Source organism: Tiliqua scincoides, chromosome 4 (assembly GCF_035046505.1).
Source record: "Tiliqua scincoides isolate rTilSci1 chromosome 4, rTilSci1.hap2, whole genome shotgun sequence".
Lineage (NCBI taxonomy): Eukaryota > Metazoa > Chordata > Lepidosauria > Squamata > Scincidae > Tiliqua > Tiliqua scincoides.
In genome coordinates, this window is record NC_089824.1 from 162644149 (window position 1) to 162664676 (window position 20528).

Below are 20528 nucleotides of genomic sequence, written 5' to 3' on the forward strand. Positions count from 1 at the left end.
TCCTTAATGGAGATGGGCGGTAAGATCAGTGGAAGAGCACATGGTTTGCATGCAGAACATCAAGTTCAATCATTCGCATTCCTCAGGTAGGGCACGGTTTTAAAAAATTAACCATGGAAGCATGGCTCCTTGTTTATGACAATTATTCACTAGGGCTACCACAGTAGTTGCAGTCCCAGCATTAGGCCAGAAGTCAGACAAAAATGGATCAATGAACAGTTTATTATTCAGGAATGTCTCGGGCTGCAGAACAACCACCTACTTTAAATCTGGCCCAAGAATGACAAAAAGAATATGGTGGGTAGCTATAAACATTTTTAAAAAGCAGTTGGAGTATTCATTTTTAAAATGTATATCCCACTTTATCCTCCTTTGGTTATTAAAAGAAAAGACTGAAAGTGGCAAACAAAATAATCAAAATACAAAAATAATGACCTCCTCACAAAGAGATAAGCACAGCATGACATCTACAAAGAAACAGCTCAATAACAAGACAAACATTAAAATAAAAAGTTGCCCTTGTAGAATAGAAAATGGAACATGTTGTTCCTACAGCTATTTTTAACATGGACAGCTGCAACTTCAGGTCCAAACATGAGAAGCTAAAAGCGTACTTGTCAGGCTTTAGGTCACGGTGAACGATGCCATAATTGTGGAGGTATTCCAATGCCAATACAGTTTCTGCAAAATACATCCTTGCCATATCAACAGGCAAAGCTCCAATATTCTTCAAGAGTGTTGCACAATCTCCTCCTAGGACAAATGAAAACAAAGTGTATATAGAGATGAGAAGCAGGAGTCAAAGTTAACAAAAGTAATGTGTTAGATCAGGGGTGTCCAAACATTTTGGCAGGAGGGCCACATCATCTCTCTGACACTGTGTTGGGGGCCAGGAAAAAAAGAATTAATTTACATTTGAAATTTGAATAAATTTACATAAATTAATATATTAGAGATGGAACTTATATGAATGAATGAAGGTCTTGCAGTAGCTCAAGCTTGCACAAAGCAAGGCCAGCCTTTCCTTTGCTGCCACTGCTGCATCACAGATGTGAAACAGAAATGGACAGAGCCCTCATCCCACAGCTCAGGTGAGAGGTTGAACAGTCGTCCTCACACTGAGAGCAGTTGCATCAGACCAGCACGGGCTCCAGCAAGTCTCTGGAGGGGTAGAGGCTCATTGGAGACCAGGGGCTCCCCGCGGGCCGGATTGGGAGCCCCCGAGGGCCGCAAGTGGCCCCCGGGCCGGGGTTTGGGCACCCCTGTGTTAGACAATTATTTTTTTAAAGAATGATTCTTATTGCATAGCTATCTTTTGGTCCAATATCCCTTAAATAATAACTCAGCGGCAGTCTTGTTCTTCTAACTTTTATGTCAATAGAAATGTACACTGCTGTGAGTTACATACAAGAACACAAAAGTAGGAGAGAGAGGGAAAAACTTGAGAAATAGCATAACATTTCTGTAAGAGAACAACAGTTATGCTACGGCTTAAATTTAGAACTGAGTGCCAAAGGGCTGACCACGGTCTACTGAGATATTACTCTAAGAGCGCAATCCTACCCTGCGCTGGAGCAGGCAAGCCAAGAGGCTTGCACTGTATCCAGCGCAGTATAGGGGCCCAAGGTGGCTCAGCCAGAGGCAAGGGGAAACTTTTCCCCTTACCTCCAGGTAAGGCGCCTTTTTCCCTATGGGTCTCCTCAGACCTGTGCCATCTCCTGAGGTGGCACAATTCTGAGGAGTGCGGAGCAGCATAAGCACTGGATCCCAATCCCGCCTCTCGCTCCCCGCCTGCACGCCCCCAGGGTCGCCCACTGCCTGCCCTCCCCCCACCCAGGAACCTCCTCACTCCCCGTTCATTTCAATATTTTATTTTTAATATATTAGACTTGATGCTACCATGGTATGTGACTTCATTTGGGGAAATGTTACAGACCTGTACTTTTAACAAGCTACTATGTATATTCTTTTAACAATGATAGTCAATGGAACTTACTCTTGGGTAAGTGTGGGTAGGATTGCAGCCCAGGATTACTTAAAATTTCCTGCGTGATGATGTCACTTCTGGTCATGACATCACTTCTGGTGGGTCCTGACAGATCTCATTCTAAAAAGTGGGTCCCAGTGCTAAATGTGTGAGAGCCACTGCATTACTGTATTCATTCCTCTGTGAACATTCTCCAGCACCCCCTCCACAAAAACATTAGAAGCAGAAAGCTGTTATGAGTTCCTGCTAACAGCCAGCTATAGCATCATGAACAGGAACACTGTAAGGGACTGGCCAGGCAAGGGTAGAACTATTGGGACACAGTACAAATTTATAATTTCATTCTAAATTATGGTAATGAGGTGCAACTTCCAAACTTACAGAGTATGAGGGGGAGGGATACTTGGGGTTTTAAAGGATGAAATGTGTATTATACACAATTATCTCTACATAGTTCATACAAGGTCAATATGTAGGATCAACATTATGACTACTTTAATTCCATGATAGTGAAATAGTACCTTCCACATACTCCATAACCATACATAGGTGGCGCTTGGTCTCAAAAGAGCAGAACATGCTGACTACAAAGGGATTTTCTGCAAAGGTGAGGATGTCTCTCTCCACAAAGGCCTGTTGAATTTGATTCCTCAGAATAAGGTTTTGCTTATTGATCTTTTTCATTGCAAAGCGCTGGCGGGTAGTCCTGTGACGCACCAGGAACACTGCACTGAGAGAACACAAGAAAATGGCACTACATTAGAAGTGTTATAATGTTCTCTCCAGAAGCTCTGACCCCTGCTTCAAGTTTACCTGAAGTTTCACCTGTTTGGTCAGTTCATAAAATGACCAAGACGAAGAGAAAGATGCAGAGCAAATGATTTCTCATCCCCTCCTTGCTTCTCCTGCAAAGTTTGGTAGATGGGTAAGATCTTCTTTGGGACTGACACTCCTCATGGCTGAGATTAAAAGCTTCAAGTTCATACATGACAGCAGTAACGGAGAAAAATGACATGCGGTAACATATGAACCAGCCCTTGCATACAAAATTTATCATTCTAGTATAATCAATCACCATTCAAACAAAACCTTTACTCAGACACAGCAACATTTCTGCCTGAGCTGTGCCATCCAGAATGCTTTTACTTACAGTATTTTCACATCATTAACTGCCTCCACATTAAAATTAGCAGTTCTCATTGCTTTTCTTTTCATTATTTAGGTTGTTTTCCTTTTTCTCCTGATACAGCGCTGGGTCATAGTACAGAATAATATTTCACAGACAGTTGGATAAAACAGTATTACATTGTATAAAATAGTACTGTTATAACACAGTATTACACTGTATAAAACAGTACTGTTATAACACAGTATAAAAATAGTATAACAACGGTACATATGTCATTTTCAACCGTTTTTGGCTATGGCTTCTAAGGAACTCTTATCAGGGTATTTAATTAATTTAGTTACCAGGGCCCCCCATAAACCCTTGGGACACCCTTCTCACAGTTTTTAGTCTGTGACACCCTTCAAAAATGCCAGGGCTCCCCAGGGGGCTACATGGCTCCCCTAAAGAATGCCTGGAACAGATGACCAATTAATTGTCAGCCCTTTATAAAAAAGATGTCAGCCCTTTACTACTAAAACCACCCTAGGCCTCATAAAACATTTTTAAAAATCATAAGGACAACGAAACCCACTACAATTAAAACTACTAAGACACATGCACAAAGGAGGAAAAACAAACACGGAAAAAACCCAGCACCAAGTTATTCAAATCCAGTTATCACCCACCAACTACACAACAAAAAAAAAAAGCCATGTTTTAACCAAACACCATAAGGAACGAAGAATGGGGGCCACACAAGCTTCTGGGAGAGGTGCATTCTACAATGTTGATGCCACCACTGAAAAGGCTTCTGGATGCCTGTTGCACATCTCATGAAAAGGGAAGTGGAGGAGCAGACTTCGGATGATCAAAGCATGTGAATGAACATATAGAAGACAGTCCTTAATATACCCAGCCCCTAAAACATTTAAAGGAAATAACCAACATGTTGAATTGACCCTGGAAACCAATTAAGTAGAGGTATTTGTTTCTGGTGAGTAAGATAGCATTACAGTCCAAGTCTTACGGAACACAATGGACTTCTGAGTAAAATAACACCATTTTCAAACACCTCTACCAATAAGTAATGTAAGCAGCTCATGCAGTGTTGGTGTAAAGGCACACATTCAGATCTCCTGATGTTGGGGGAAGGGGGGCTTGCTTGTTTTTGCTTTAAGGCAGTTATTGGAAGTGGAGAGATTCCAAATCTGATTGAAGCAGCAACAATGGGGGAAAGTGGTACTACCTTTTCAATTTAATTCACCTTCCCAATACTATCAGCTCTGCAGACAAAAAACACAGGCATCATTCAGGAACCCATACTTTTTTCCACTGTAGGGTCAGCAGCAGCTTTGAAGGGGAGTTACCATTAAGATCTTAAAAACAGCATCCAGAAGAATTATACTCCAAACCCTACTGCTGTGCAAATCAAAATTGCACATTGACACAAACACAGATACTTGTAGCTACCTTAAAGTGAAAAACAAAAACAAAAAACTCAAACCCCAAACACTGAGAGATGTGACTGCACCTCCCATGCTTCATGCCTGTTCGTTAGAGTGCCAATTTTTTAATGACTGGATTCAATATCCTTACCCATATGCCCCATTGCTGATTAGCTTAATGGTTTCAAATTCCTCTTCAGATGGAGTTTTCTTGACTTGTACAGTGGCTCTCCGGCTCTGAAAACACCAGAAATGCCTTTCATTCTCCACTTAATGCCAATCTTTTAAAAACACAGCCAATTCTGTTTTGATAGTTCTTCTTACTTTTTTTATTATTCAATTGTACTTCTAGAAACTCAGTTCCTGAATTAAGTTCTGGTATATTGCTTCAAAGAATTTAACAACTATTTTTGCTTACCTATAATGATATGTCAAAAAGAGCCTGGCATTCTTTTTAAAAACATGGCATGTGCTCACATGCACACTGGGAAGGGGAGATGTCCCCTTGGGGGGGGGGAATCTGGTTTATTTATTTATTTAAGACATTTGCACCTCACCTTTCCATCATAAAATGATGCTCAAGGCAGTTTACAATAAAAATAAAGAGACCATATACAAACAAAACACACAGCCGTAAAATATTCAACAACAAAACAATGGTGAAGCAGACCACAGCAGGTTAATATTACAGCATGTTAAAACTAACAGCATCTCCATGTTAAAAGCTTGCAAGTATGAAAATATCTTCACCAGCAGAAAACCAGCAAACACAGGTCCAATTGTGCCTCTCTAGCAAGGGAATTCCAGAGCCTAGGTGTTACAGCGGAAACCAACACATTGGTTACCAATATGCTTCTCTCAGCCTTTGAGATTTATTTATTTAGCTGCTCTCATTAGCCTTTTGTTTATTATTATGCTGCTGATTTTAAGCGGTTCATTTCCAGCTTTTATTTCTTTATGGATGCTGCTTTCGTGATTTAATATTATTAAATTTTTTTTTAATGTTGCATACTGCTTTCGGGTGCCCTGATGTTGGGGAGGGGGTGGGATATTAATATTTTAATCTAGAGTGAATGGCAGCAGTTCTCTAGGACTTCAAAGACTGCCAGTTCCCTGCCCTACCAGAATAATGTCAGGTATAGAACCTAAGACCTTGTGTATGCAAAGCACGTGCTTTACAACTGAACTAAGACGCCTTCCAGAAAAAATGAATCTTGCCAATCTGACAGTCCACATGTTATCTATCAAGTCAATTGCATTTTGGACCAACTGAAGCTTCTGAGCAGTCTTCAGAGCACTCTATTTAGAAAGCACTGTAAAAGTTCAAATGAGAGGCCATCATGGGCACATTTGATCTTTTCAGGAATGGGCATAATTAGCTGCCCAACCAAAGTTGGGCAAAGCACTCTTAGGTTGAAATAAAACCTGGGTATTCATGCTCAAAACTGTGTTTAAGAGCACCCTCAAATTGCGAGCTTAAGCTTTCAAGGGAAGTGCTATCCCATCCAATACATACTGAACACCTATTCCCAAAAAGACAATTCTACTAGCCAGGAGTCTTTGTCTTGTTTGGATTAAGCTTCAGTTATTTAATCCTCATCCAATCCCCTACTGCCTCTATGCACTGGCTATACTTTGCAACTAGATTAACAATAGTAGGCATTTCTCAAGCCCATGTCATACTGCTTCTTGACCAAATCTTCCAAATATGAAATTAATTTATGTCCCTAGTCAATTTTGAAATATTTTCTAATAACTTTATATTGGATAAATACCAAAGTAAAATGTGAAGGCTGTAACACCCAGATATTTTTCCTGGGAAAAAAGAATTGGTAAATGCATGCACAATTTGTACTTTTATTAAATTCATATTGAACTGGATTAGTTTTAGTTCATATCTGCTATTGCATTATAAAATTGAGCCTTTTAATTTAGTACCTTTCCCTCAGTGGAATCATCTGTCTCTGGAGTGTCTGGACTATCATAGCTGTTCAACTGGGCCATTTCTGGAAAACACACAAAACTCACCACATAGCTTTCAAAAAAACAAAACAAAACAAAAAACCAACACTTACACATTCTTGGGATAAAGCAGTATATATATTTGGTACACACACAATAAAAGGGGGGAAAGAATTGAGGAGGTGATAATCGCTGCCATTTAGCCTTCTTTCAAGTGCTCAGGGGGAAGGGAGGAGTGAAGCCTGCAGAGAGAATGACTGATGGATTGTCAGCTGGCTGCCCTCTCTGGCATTATTAAAGGACTGTTTTCCTTTAATTTAAAGGGTCCTTCTCATCAGCACTGAGATAGAAAAATCTGTGGATACTTAGGTTATACCTGTAATCACTTGTATGACTGTAATCACTTGTATGACTCTGCAACAGTAAACTGCAGTTTTTGAAACTGTGATTTTAAAGGGGTGCACTTTTTCCCCTTCTCCAGGGATCAGCACATTCCTTCTCATTTGCAGGGTTCATTTGTGTTGAGTCAAATCCGTGTATAACAAGGCTGGACTTGTACTATAAATATCTCTCTCTCTCTCTCTCTCTCTGTCAGACATACACAAGGCCCCAAGGCAGTCACTTCAGAAATTAATTCACATTTTTACAAATAAAAAGGTAAACTAAATGAGTAATTGCAATAAGCTATTTAACAGTAATTACAGAATTACTATAATTGTTGGTGTTGCATCCATTTAGAAATAGGAGATCAGTCTATAGGAGACAGGAAATCAATTTTCCCCCTCATTATATTAGCCCAGAAATATTACAACTGGACAGTGCTGTAAAACAGCATTTTCTCAATGCTGCTCCCCTGACATACCACTAGCCACCACACTGTCCTTGGAGGTACCACCAAAGTAACTGGCAATGACATTATCGCCAGTTACTTCTGAGTTCAGAGACTGCAAGGGGAGCTTCCAAGGTCAGCAAAATGTTCAGAATGGGCAGGAGAGTTTTTTCCTGTGCTTGAAAACTGTACGCTAGAGTTCCGTCTACTTGGTCAAGCTTCCTATCACCACTGGAAGTTCCCGTTGTGATCTTACTGCCACATGGTTGGTGCTGTGCATACCATCCAACACCATACGGCATACAACTGGTGGTACACATACAACTGGCTGAGAACCCCTGCTGTAAAATACAGCCAGCTCTGAAACTGACAGCTATGCAGAAATTTGTAAGATGTGTAGCTAGCAGAAAAAGGGATATAAGGGTATGTGATTTTCATGCAGTAGGATGTGTGAAATTTCTGTAAGGTGATAATGTAAAACACATTATTCTGTAGTGCTGCCAAAACTGGTCTTTGGCATCTCCAATACAAACTCATCACACTGCTATTCCTCCTTATATAAAAATACCATAAATACTACTTCCACTTTTCAAAGTCTCAAGGAGCGCAATCCTTACCTGCTCTTTGGTTGGTGCAAGTTCCCTGTGCTGGCCCAGGAGTGCCACAAACACATTTGTGCCTCCTCAGGAGCAAGCTAGGCCAGAGCAAGAATGCATGCCAGCTCCCCATGCTAGATCCAGAATGGGAAAGGGTAAGTTTGCCCCAGCCTGAGAAGGCCAGTAAGTGGGTTGGAGAGGGTGGTGGGAGGGTGGAACAGAGGCAGGGAGTGGGCGTTTTGCGGCAGGGTGGAATGGGAGGCGGATCGGGTCTAGGATTGGCCATGGCACATTAGGCCACACCCTAACCTCCACTCTCAGCCCGACTGGCCTAATGTGGGCTTCTTGGATTAGCATCAGCAAATTTGCTGGTACAAATTTGAGCAGCCCCATAGACAGAGGGTAAGGGGGAAAATATCGCTAGAGGGAGACTAACTGAATGTTAACAGGAATCAGGAACTGTCCTGTTTCCTATTAACATTTGGTTAGTTTCCTCCCGGTAGTAGGTAGGCTGGTTGCCAGCATACTGCCCCCTTCAGTTAAGCAAGAATGTTCTTTTGTTAAACTAAACACCTGTACTTCAATCACTACTAAAAAAAACACGAAGGTAATGGTTCCCCTGTATCCATGGCGGGAGCAGAACAGAAGCCCCACAGATAAGGGGAGGGAGGGATGGGACACATCTGTACATCAACAACAACATAACCCTAAGGATACAAGGCAAAAGTTCTCACCCTCCAGGGGATCCCGGGTGAGGCCCAGCTGGCAGATAATATAACGAGGGATGTCACATTTAATTCCTTCCCCTTCCTTAGCATGGCCTTCAGCAGCTTCTAGCAGATGGTAGAACTCTTCAGGATCAAACTCCTAAAGTTACAAGAAGAGGACAGTTAAAGTAGTAATTTGATTTCCAATACCAAAACATTTTAATGTTGGTGGTTACTTATCATAACAATCTAATAAGGAAAGTAAGCATACAGCAGAAAACACAAGGAGTCTTTCAAAATCCAAACTCACAAATGAATTCAGCAGACCCATGTAGAGAATTTAAGAGTGTCACGTTACACGTAACAATTGGAATCCACCACCCCTGCACCACACTAGCACTTTCTGAATACATTTCCATCATCTTATTATTTAATATATTCATGGGCATATTCAATAAAGATTCTTGGGAATGACCATATTTAAGTCACCAGTACTTCCTTATTATGGAATGTCAAAGAAATAAAAATACAATATAGAAATAGAGGAAAAACAGAATAATATGATAGTATGATACCACCTCAAATATTTCCTAAGGTGATAAGCCTGGTAGGTTAACTATTAACTAACATCCCAATCCTATCTCCCCCTCCCCAACCAACTGGTGCAGCTGAGCTGAAAAGGAATGTGCTGTATCCCGGGAGGGGGGTGGGTGGGCAGTGGAGGAGGCTTCGGAGGGGAGAGGGGAACTCCCTCACCCTTTGCAAGCCTCCTACCCTGCAATGGTTCTCCTTGGACCTGCACCAGCGATTTCGCTGGGCAAATCGGAGGAAAGAAAGGGGGCAGGGAAGCTGGTGCCAGAGGGGGTAGGATATGGCGTGCGCCACTAGATTCATCTCCTCCTACAGCCTCCCTGCCCAGTTTCGCCTCTCTTCACCTTCCCCCACACCTCCCATTGCCTCACCTGCTCTGGCGGGCAGCCAGAGGTCCAGTGACAAGTACAGGAAGGCTTTGGCTTTCCTGCTGGTGCTGTGGCAGCTACTTGATGCACTGCCAGAGCTTGCTTTATGGTTGCTTTTCAGTAGCCAGTGTGCTCATAGGATTGGGTTATAACTTGGATAGATTGAAGTTCTATCTATTCATAACTATAATAATTACATTCTGATGTCACACTATTCCCAAAACATAGGAAGGAGAACCTTATGTCATTCAGCTTAACAACTGTCCAGGGATAAGCCTATTTTATTCCCAATTTACAGATTGGGGACAGACTCAATAGCATCTTGCCCAAGACTTCCTAGAGAGGACACATGACTGAGGTGGGATTTTAAAGCAGGCCCAACTTTAGTAGTTCTTTATCCACTGAGAAATGCACCTACAGGTAACAGCAAACAGTGGTGCTTAATCTTAAAGCATAATCAGCATGACAGAAGGATGGAGGACCTTGTTAAACTGGCCAAACAAAGAGATAATATGGAATATTATATTTTATGCTTAAAAATGCAAGCCTAATTCTCAACTTTCATAAAACAGACTTCAACAGTGAGAAGAGACTTGAAGAAAAGTGACAACAATAAAGAGAGGGTAGCTGATGATGACCAGAGGAGGCAGGAAAGAACTGATCCAGCAGAAAAAGTGGGACATCCCCTGAAATAATGTAATTGTGATGTGGATTCTGGTTGCATGCATGTCACTGGTACTCTGCATGTGTCAGAGGCAAATGGTAACACATCTCCCCCATGGACAATGGTGTTCCATTACTTGCTCAAACATATCGCATCATTTTGAACCATATTTTGGGAAGCAGCAGACTCCCTCAAAGCCTCCTGAATGCATTCTCAGTATCTAATACAAGGCTGTGCACCACACTAGCACTTTTTGAATATGCTACCGCTATATAATTATCTGATGTGTTCATTACCATGTTCCAGTGCCCCCACCATGTTTTTCTGTTATTTTGTTTTTAATTTTGAATGTATTATATGGTGTATAGGTAAGGAACATGAACTTGTGTAGAGTAACGCTTCCTTGGTAGGATCCAGGAAGAAGGAACAGGGAAAAAAAAGTAGCAAGCTATTGGAAGGTAATATGCACACCAAAGGAAGCAGCTCACACACTGCAGTTAACATTATGATGATATGGACAGGAAAACATGCTATTGGAGTAGCCAATGCAAAATGGGTGAATTAGCTTTGGGGTTCATACAGACAAACTGTAGATGTATTGCTGAAATGACATTGTTGAATGTAGCAGAGCTGCCTCTTTTGGATGTGTTCCTGTTTGCATTAATACTACTCTTCTGGCATTCAGCCGTTTGGCAATGTAAGGCATGAATACAAAGAGAAGATAATACCTTTTTGTTCCTTAAAAACACAAGTAAATTATAATTTTTACCCCTTATTGTTAAACCCTCAAATGATCAACTGCTCAATAATTTCATCTTAGAAGGCATGCACATTGCTGAAAGTGTATCTTTTGTAGGAAATAATCTTCAGTAAACAATTCTGGGCATTTAAGAGTTCATCTAGTCCATTGTACACAGAGAAACAAGAAGAATGAAACCAGATGCTTTCTATTATTGCAGAAAATCAATAGGAATAAGAGCAAGAAGCCTACTGCTAAATTTTATATTCATACGATATAGGACTAAACTGTGACTGAATTTATTTGGTTCAGAAAACTGACTACAAAAACAATGAATCTGTAAAAAGAGGGTGAACACTACTGAAAGAGCTGTTGAAGTGAAGAAAGGTGCAACAACACTGCCTAAGCATTCTGCACATGAAGGGAGTAATATAGTTAGTGAGCTAGCCAGATGGGATGTGAGAGTTCCCTCCCTTGTTTTCCAGTAATGCTTCCTTTGATATGCAGATTGCTACACCCTTCCTTCTTCCCAAAATCCATTTCCAGCTAGACACATAAGCATGTAGGGCCCCCCTCTCTTTTCCCCATCCAAATAGAAAGTTTCAAAACTAAAATATTTCCTTTATTTGGACCACAAACCTTGAACTGATCTTCTTAACAAAAGTTTCCCAAAGCTTGCTGTGTAAATCAGCTACGCTAACAACAGCTGTATCAGAATGTCTTGCATTTGTGTATTTTGGGGTCTTGACACATCATATTCAAGAGTGTTGAAACAAGTTTTGAAATTCATTGCTCAGATATCAGTGATGTTATTGCCTCCACTGCTTTAATTCTCTCTTCAGAATGACAGGGAGAGAAACTAATACATAAAGATCCAGGTTCAAAGCTTGGGGGTCCTCCTGAACTCGCAGCTACTCCTAGATGTCCAGGTGTTGGCTGTGGCCAGGAGTGCCTTTGCCCAGCTTCAGCAGATCTGTCTCGGGCAGATCTGGCCATGGTAGTCCATGCCATGCTGACATCAAGATTAGATTATTGTAACGTGCTCTATGTGGGGCTGCCCTGAAGACGGTCCAGAAGTTGCAGCCAGTGCAGAATGCAGCAGCTCATGTAGTTGCTGGAGGTTGGTGGTTTGACTCTGTTACGCCGATGCTCCGGCGGCTGCACTGGCTGCCAATTCATTTCCTGGCTGAATTCAAGGTGCTGGTTTTGACGTTTACAGCCCTAAAGAGCTTGGGACAAGCATATTTGAGAGACCGCCTTCTTCTGTGTAGTCCGGTTTGTTCTCTGAGGTCATCAGAAGGGGCCCTGTTGGTTGTGCCATCATCATATCTCACTGCCAAACGGCTGAGAATGGCAAGACCTTGAAGCAGCCGACAAGCCCAGCTGAGTGATTCCACCTGCTTTTGGTGTGAGCAAGAAGCATCTTGGCTGCCCTCCATATGAGAGATGGAGCTGCTTGTTAGCCTGCATGGGAGAACTGGAGGCCAGAAGTAAGACCAAAGCAGGAAGATCCATTTTGAATTGTTGTTGGTTCTTGAAAGAGAGAACCTCTATGTTTGTAAAAATCCCCTTGAGGGATTTAGAAATGCCTGCCTATGTAAACCGCCTTGAATAAAGTCAGAGGAGTAATCCGATGACCAGAAAGGCGGTATATAAATACCAAGTTATTATTATTATTGAGAGTGGTGAAGGGGATGGAGTGGTGAGTGGTGAGTCTTTCAGCACTTTAGGGTTTCCCTAAAGCGCTTTCAGCACTTTAGGGTTTAGAGAAACCCTAAAGTGGTGAGTCTTTCAGCACAAAATCTTTCAGCTGTGGTGAGTGGTGAAGAAACAGTGCCTTTTAGGTGGTGGCACCTGCTCTATGGAATTCCCTCCTCTTTGAATTAAGGACAGCTTCCTCGTTATTAACGTTCTGGCAGAGCCTAAAAACTTTTTTATTTAGGAAAGCCTTCGAAGCCCTATAAGGGTTGCTTTTATAAATTAGGTCTTTTACTGTATGTTTTTATCTGCTGACTGTATTATCTTGTTTTAATTGGTTTTTTTATTTTTAATGTTGATTTATATTTTACTCTGTTCTGTATTTTAATCTTGATTGTTAGCCACCTTGGGTGACCTTTGGGGAGAAAGGTGAAATATAAATCAAATAAATCAAATAAATAAATCCTGATTAGAACTAATTTTAGCTAAAGGCTGAATCAATTTAGGACCTGTTTCCAAGAGCAGCATTGCTAAGACTTGTGAAAATGATAAGTCAGCAAAATGGCACATGCACATGCATCTACTTTTAAGCAACATGAGATGAAGGAATTATAACAATTTGTTTTCAATTTAATTATGTTCTCCCAGTGACTATTTCATATCAGGGAAGAATTTTAATGTGCTAAATTTTAATACCCTTACCCTGTTCTAAAAATGTATTCCATTAAATTCCTCATGCAGAAAATTTTGCTTTATGTTTTCATTGTGTATAGGGCCCTGACAGCAAGAGAAACTTATTCACTGTCTGGTTAAATAATATTTTTATATAACCTTCTTTGAACAATGTGATAAGGGTCCAAAGAACTGTGCACTCACTGCCATGCAACAAGGGGGCTTTGGACTGTTGCTTCTTAAAGAGCAGGTCTCTATTTCTGAAACTAGGAGGAGTTTTTAAAAACAGTTTAACAACTAGAATGGTGGTCTACTGTTTAAAGTAAAAAAAAAAAAATCCCAGCCAGATATGTGCAAGCCCATACAGTGTGTATAAGCTGATCTTAGATGAGCCTGCCAGTTTCAATTGGATGAAATCAATTTTAGTTCAAGCACTCCATTTTAATTAATTTTAACCTATGAAGCAAAATAAATATAAATACATTTAGCTAACTGGAAAATCTTTCAGCTGTGGAAGTCAAACAGTTGTGACTAACTATAACCAGGGCTTTTTTTTCTAATGGAACGCAGGGGGATGGAGGTCCTGCACCTTTTAGCAGGGGCCCCTCCCCTTCGGAGGCATTCCAGGGGGGGGGAGCAAAACAGAGCCATTCGCTAGGTGGGTGCTGGAGGGTGCAGGGTGGGCGGGCGCCTGGCCCCTGCCTGACCGCACAACGACCCCTTCCTGCCCCCATCTCCAAGCTCTCGCCTGAGCCCAGCTCGCCTCCCCTCCCCCTGTGCACACGTGCCAACGCCGAGAAGGAGGACGGACAGCCAGCCAGCCAGGGAGGGAGACGGGCTGCGGCACCCACAGAATGCCCAGGTACTGGCTTGGCGAAGGAGGAGGGGAAGGAAGCTGGCTGGTGCAGCCCCCGTGCCAATCTGCAGCAGGAGCCTAGGCGTGTCTACTCAGAAGTAAGTCTCACTGTGCTCAATGGGGCTTGCTCCTGGGAAAGGGTGCATAGCCTTGCAACCTGAGAGCCCAAGCCTATGCATGTCTACTCAGAAGTAAGTTCCATTGTGTTCAATGGGGCTTACTCCCAGAAAGTGTCATAGCCTTGCAGCCTGAGTAGACAGGCAGAGGAAGGGCTCTGAGGCTGCAGTCCTCTCCACACTTTTCTGGGAGGAAGCCCCACTGCCTCTAGTGGGACTGACTTCTGAGGAGACAGGCACAGGAAGGGCTCTGAGGCTACAGTCCTCTCCACACTTTCCTGGGAGGAAGCTCTACTGCCTCTAATGGGACTGACTTCTGAGTAGACAGGCACAGGATTGGGCCCTGAGGCTGCCATCCTATCCACAGTAAACCCCATTCACTAAAGTGGACTTCTGAGTAGACATGCATAGGATTGGGCTCTTAGGCTGCAATCCTAGGCACTTTCCTGGGAGTAAGCTCCATTGACTAGAACGAGACTTACTTCAGAGTAGACATACCTAGGATTGGGCTCTTAATCCTGGCAGAAATATATATCTGCACCCGTTTTCACATGCTAAGGGCAGGTGAAAAGGGATTCTACGTGTGTACAACGTGCTGTCCAGCCTTGCCAGAGATACTCCTCATCCTTCCCCCACAAGCATGCCCTCCGCCAGCCAATGTTTGCAGCTCCTCTCCAGCAATGCACAGCAGCTATAAGAACAAGACTTAGGTTCTTCAAACTTACCTTTGCTATACTGATTATCAGTTGGTAGAATCTGTTAATCTTTACTGAATTTGAGCTTCCTAGAACAACATTCCTTGATGTTTGTTTCCTGTTGTACAACTTCGAATAGCCCACCTATTGGAAGTACTACCGAAAGTAACTGGTGATGTCATTGCCAGTTACTTCTGGGTTGGGAGGCCAGATATGATGCGACAAACATTAGCAAGTGACTCAGGGATGGACTAGTAAGTGAAAAGCATGCTTTGGAGCTCTGCCTGCCAAGCCAAGCCTCCTACTGCTGTTTGTTGCATTGCATCACTGGTCTTGCTGCTGGGTGGCAGGTATGCAGGTCCCATGAGGACCATCAGACACCACCTAAAGTACCACTGGTAGCACCCATACCACTGGTTAAAAAACATTTTCAAAATAGAACATTTTATTGTTTACTTACCAGACATTCTAGCAATCGTGCAGGCCGTGCAATGATGATCATCAGTTTTTTCACAGGCTGGGTAACAAATGCTACTTCTGAGCTCTCTGACCGCTCGTGGGCCTGTTAAAAGCATACATCATTGTTAAAAAAAAAAAAAGGAAGAATAACTGGTCCCTCTTATATCCATTGCGGAAGCTATAGACAACCCTTTAGCCATCATTCACTGAAGACATGAAAGGCAACAATTAACTCTGTTCATTTCATATTGCCGAAGTTTTGACACTGAAATAGACTATTTTCTTGTCCCAAGCAATCTTGTAGGAGCCTTTATTTGTAGTAAATGTCTTTGGATAGCATATCAACTAGCATGTCCACAATTGGGAGCTCCCTTTGGAAATGGAAGTTCCCTCTATGAAAGAAGCAGCATTCTGCTTTGGCAAAGGGAACTGGATTTTGACCTGGAAGATCCAGTTTCACATCCCTGCTCAGCCATGAAGCTTCCTGGGTGACACTAGGCCAGGTACTGTCTCTGAGCCTCACCTACCTCACAGGGTTGTTGTGAGGACAATTGGAGGGAAGGAACCATGAGCTCCTTGGAAGAAAGGTGGTATAAAAATGTGATCAATCATTCAGTCAGTTTGGAAGGATCCCTTACTCAAGTGAAATGCTCTCATTCCAGGAGGGAGCTTCAAAAGGTGAAAGCCCACATCAGGATGCTATTCAACATTAAATTATTTAAAGGGGATTTTTTGGAAGTTTCCAACCAATTGTACATTCAATGATTTATATGCCAGATTACTGGGTTGTATACTGAGTTTTACTTGGCTTAAAGTCTTCTAAGTTTTGTCATTCCTATCATTTCTATTCTCAAGAAAAACAAATTTAATTTGCAGTTCTTCTAGCAATACATTAAACAAAATGTAACGCACACAAAAGCAAGACCAAAAGGAAATAAATGTAATAAAATTCACTGTTCAGAAATCTCTACAGGTGCAAAATCTTTACATATTAACAATGCAATCTTGTTAACAGTATGTATACATAAGGAAGTCAAAGTGGACTGGTTTGAACTGATGCTCAGGTGAATGTTTGTCTTGTATTTTATACATAATATTTCCCTGAAGCCTGGCTGTAAAGCTCAAAAAAATTCTGATCAACATTCTGTAGACTCACTAAATCCTTCAGCACATCTTTTACAATTTTCTTTACTCAAAGAACCTTATTTTCAATCCTCCTTGCTCCTTACAATGACTACACAAAGAACACAGAAGACAAACCACTTCCACTAACAGGACTCTCAAGGCATTAAAGGCAAACTATTGGTATGATCACTGGAATTACAGAATAGGGTTGGATGAAAAGACGGGTGGCAAAAGAACCTCTTTGATATCTACCTGCTTACAGGTACAACTGATTAATCTACAAGGATGGAGGCAACCAGTAAAAATGAATGAAACCTTCATTTAAACATAAAGAATTCATATATAGTCAAGCCATGAAAAAAGCACTTGGCACCAATAGAAAAGCTAGAAAAATGAAGTGGTCTGAAATTTTTAATCTATTTTAAATTGATTTAAATAATCAATTGTTCTGGCTCATTTCATTATTTATTCTAATTAACCCATGAAAATGCAGTCTTAGAATCCATATACTCAATGGAGACCTGCATGTCACAGAAATGTTAGGTAAATCTCTTAAACTAAAGAAATGTAAATTTTGCAATCTAATACCGTATATTTCAGCAGGTGAAATTCAAAGCCAAGGATAGAACTCTTATTTTGATTGACTTAGTTTGGAACATCTAAGCAATAACCTGAAGTAAAAGTAACTGATTTATCCATTCCTCCCAATTTATAAACTTATTAAAATATAGGGCAGTACTAAATTTAGGAAGAAACATCAAAGTTTTAAATGTTCAAACATTTTTCTTTAGACCAGAGGTGCCCAAACCCCGGCCCGGGGGCCACACGCAGCCCTCAGGGGCTCCCAATCCGGCCCTTGGGAAGCCCCCAGTCTCCAAGGAGCTTCTGGCCCTCCGAAGACTTGCTGGAGTCTGTGCCGGACCAGCGCAACTGCTCTCAGCCTGAGGATGACTGTTTGACCTCTCACCTGAGCTGTGGGACAAGGGCTCCTTCCACTACTTGCTGTTTCACATCTGTGATGCAGCAGTGGCAGCAAAGGAAAGGTTGGCCTTGCTTTGTGCAAGGCCTTTTATAGGCCTTGAGCTACTGCAAGACCCTCATTCATTCAAGTTCTATCTCTAATAAATTATGTAAATTTATTCAAATATGAAATGTGAATTAATTCTTTTTTTCCCGGCCCCTGACACAGTGTCGGAGAGATGATGTGGCCCTCATGCCAAAATGTTTAGACACCCCTGCTTTAGACTAAAGAGGGACTAGCTCTTCTTCAAATAAATGTCTAAAAGTTTGCCATATAATCAGAATGTCACTTGACTTTCATACACCATAAAGGTGAAAAATAACTTTAATTGTTGTGTCAAGAGCATATCATATTATATGGTTATATCAAGAGCATATTCAATCAAAAATTTGATCATCACTTTTGAAAACTTTCCGTTTTATACAAAGAAAATGCTTTAAAATATTGCCTAAATTTGCTCTGAGTATTAACAATCTAAACTAGGTTATAAGGATAAACATGACTATAAGATTATTGAATTACAGAAATAAAACCCAACTTGTAGCAACCACTCAGCCACGATATCAACGCAGTGCTGCAGCTCCAGAGTTCTTAGTATAATCATTGTTTCTTGTTTTCCTCTCTTACTGGATAGTCCAGACATGTTTTCAAATGTCTTGTTTAGAGTGTTCCACTTTTACTGCATCTTGGGTTCATGGGCTATATATGAAATAGCTGCCTATCTCATGCTTGCCGTCCCTTAGTATGATGCATGCCATCTAATTAGCAGTCCCCAATGAAAACATGCTTGTCTGAAGGTTGCAGGTGTAATTTCAGGTTCCCCCCTTCCTTGGGGGAGGGGGTGGGGTAAACACAAGGGTTATGGGATGAAGTTCGTGCCAATCGTTTATAGAAACCAAGCAATTTCCAGTGACACATGTATAGGAGGTAGCAATGGGCAATTTACAAAGCGATTCCCTTATCTGAAAGACTTATCCATCACTTAACTGTAGTCATTGGGCCATGAAATCAAAATCACTGTCCTCCCCTGGGGTTTACCAGAACCAACAGCAGTTATACTCCAGTCATAACTTTGTAACTGAGCTAATATGCTGATACAGACCAAACCAGCCAAACTCCAGAAACAAGAACCAATATATCTGCACTTAAACCCCATTAAGAACAGCAATTCTAATCAGGATTTCAGCATTCAAGTGGGAAACACAAGGTACTTTAGCATAAACCTGCCAACATGTCCTCTACCCATGCTCCAGTGCTTTTCCACATATAGAAACACCTTAAGAATTTTTTCATTTGTCTAAAAAAAAGACCAAATGTACATTTTATCAACTAACCAAGCATATATATTTCATCTTCTCAGGTTAATTCAATGTGCAGCTTATTATTATTTGAAATCTCTATTTTCTTTAAGCTTCAAAAAGCTGATTATAACCCATACATAGGAAGGTTCCTATTTCTGTATATCTGAGGTTAAAAGAAAATCAAATTAAATTTTTCTCTTTTGCATATTCTCCCCCCATTTCCCCCCAATACTATCTAGTAATTACAAGACAACAATACAATCAGTTAATTACTTTTCATGGTATAAACCTGATCTTATTACAAAGAGTTGAATCCTAAGTGTAAAGCATTCCTGTGCAAAGGGCGGGGGAAGAGAGCGGAATGTTGCAGATTACCATGGATTACCAACTACTTGCAACTCCCTCACACCACATCACAAATCTTTCTTATGGTTTCTCCAGTCCTCAAGAGTAGCTTTTTAGAAAATGCAGGGAGGTGTCAGAGAGATGATGTGGCCCTCCTGCCAAAAAGTTTGGAAACCCCTGGTCTAGTGGGTTGCAATAGATCTTTGTAAAAAGTGATTCCAGGTGCTAAAATGTTTGGGCAGCACTGGTCTACATCAGGGGTGTCCACAATTTTTGGCAGGAGGGCCACATAATCTCTCTGACACTGTGTCGGGGGTTGGGAAAAAAGAATTAATTTACATTTCAGTTTGAAAAAATACATAAATGAATTTATTAGAGATGGAACTTATATGAATGAATGAAGGTCTTGCAGTAGCTCAAGGCCTATAAAAGGCCTTGCACAAGGTAAGGCTGGCCTTCTCTTCGCTGCTGCTGCTACATCATAGACGTGAAACAGTAAGAAGTGGAGGGAGCCCTTGTCCCACAGCTCACATGAGAGGTCAAACTGAGAGCATGCTGAGGTCATGCTGAGAGCAGTTGTGTTGGGCCAGCATGGGCTCCAGCAAGTCTCCGGAAGGCCAGAGGCTCACTGGAGACTGAGGGCTTCCTGCGGGCCAGATTGGGAGTTCCCAAGGGCCGCAAGTGGCCCCCGGGTCGGGGTTTGGGCATCCCTGGTCTACATGATTGATCCCTTCTAGAAGTCCATTAGCTTATAATAAGGCTTGCGTTTGAGCAAGAGATGGTGTTTGTGACAATAGGACATAAGAATGACTAGAAAGAATTTATATAAAAGAACTTGGAGGATGATATTTTTAGGGTGAAGAAATAAAGACTGTGTGTGGATGAGGGGGAACATCTTACTAGAAGAGTCTCTTCTGCCTTTCCTTTTTTGGTACATTAGCATTAACTTTTTAGTATCTTTCCTCCCACTGCCTAATCTTCATGCCTCTTTTTATGAAGGCAGTGAGATGTGACCAATTTAGGGGGGAAAAATTAACAAGTACTACCAGTGTTCCCTGCCCAAACTCCATGTCATTGTAGTTGGAAAAAAAATAATCCCATATTAAAACTATAATAGCATGACAACGATCCTAATCAAAAAGTCTTCCTATTTTTTAAGAAAAAGCAGAATTTAAGACTACTTAATTTCCAATTTTAAAAATGTAATAAATGAGTTTTTCAGATAAGGGAATCAAGAGCCATAT

The 20528-nt window shown here is 41.4% G+C and overlaps 1 protein-coding gene across 3 annotated transcripts in view; it reads right to left on the reverse strand.

Moving 5' to 3' along the window:
- MAST2 (microtubule associated serine/threonine kinase 2) overlaps window positions 1–20528 on the reverse strand; it is a 217493-nt gene that overhangs the window by 33961 nt on the left and 163004 nt on the right. For all 3 annotated transcript variants that reach the window (XM_066626695.1, XM_066626696.1, XM_066626694.1), the window contains 6 exons: window positions 15494–15595; window positions 8662–8794; window positions 6479–6546; window positions 4692–4777; window positions 2509–2717; window positions 615–753 (listed from right to left, as the gene is read on the reverse strand). In XM_066626695.1, the coding sequence (XP_066482792.1) occupies window positions 615–753; window positions 2509–2717; window positions 4692–4777; window positions 6479–6546; window positions 8662–8794; window positions 15494–15595 (737 nt within the window). The remainder of the gene's footprint in view (window positions 1–614; window positions 754–2508; window positions 2718–4691; window positions 4778–6478; window positions 6547–8661; window positions 8795–15493; window positions 15596–20528) is intronic.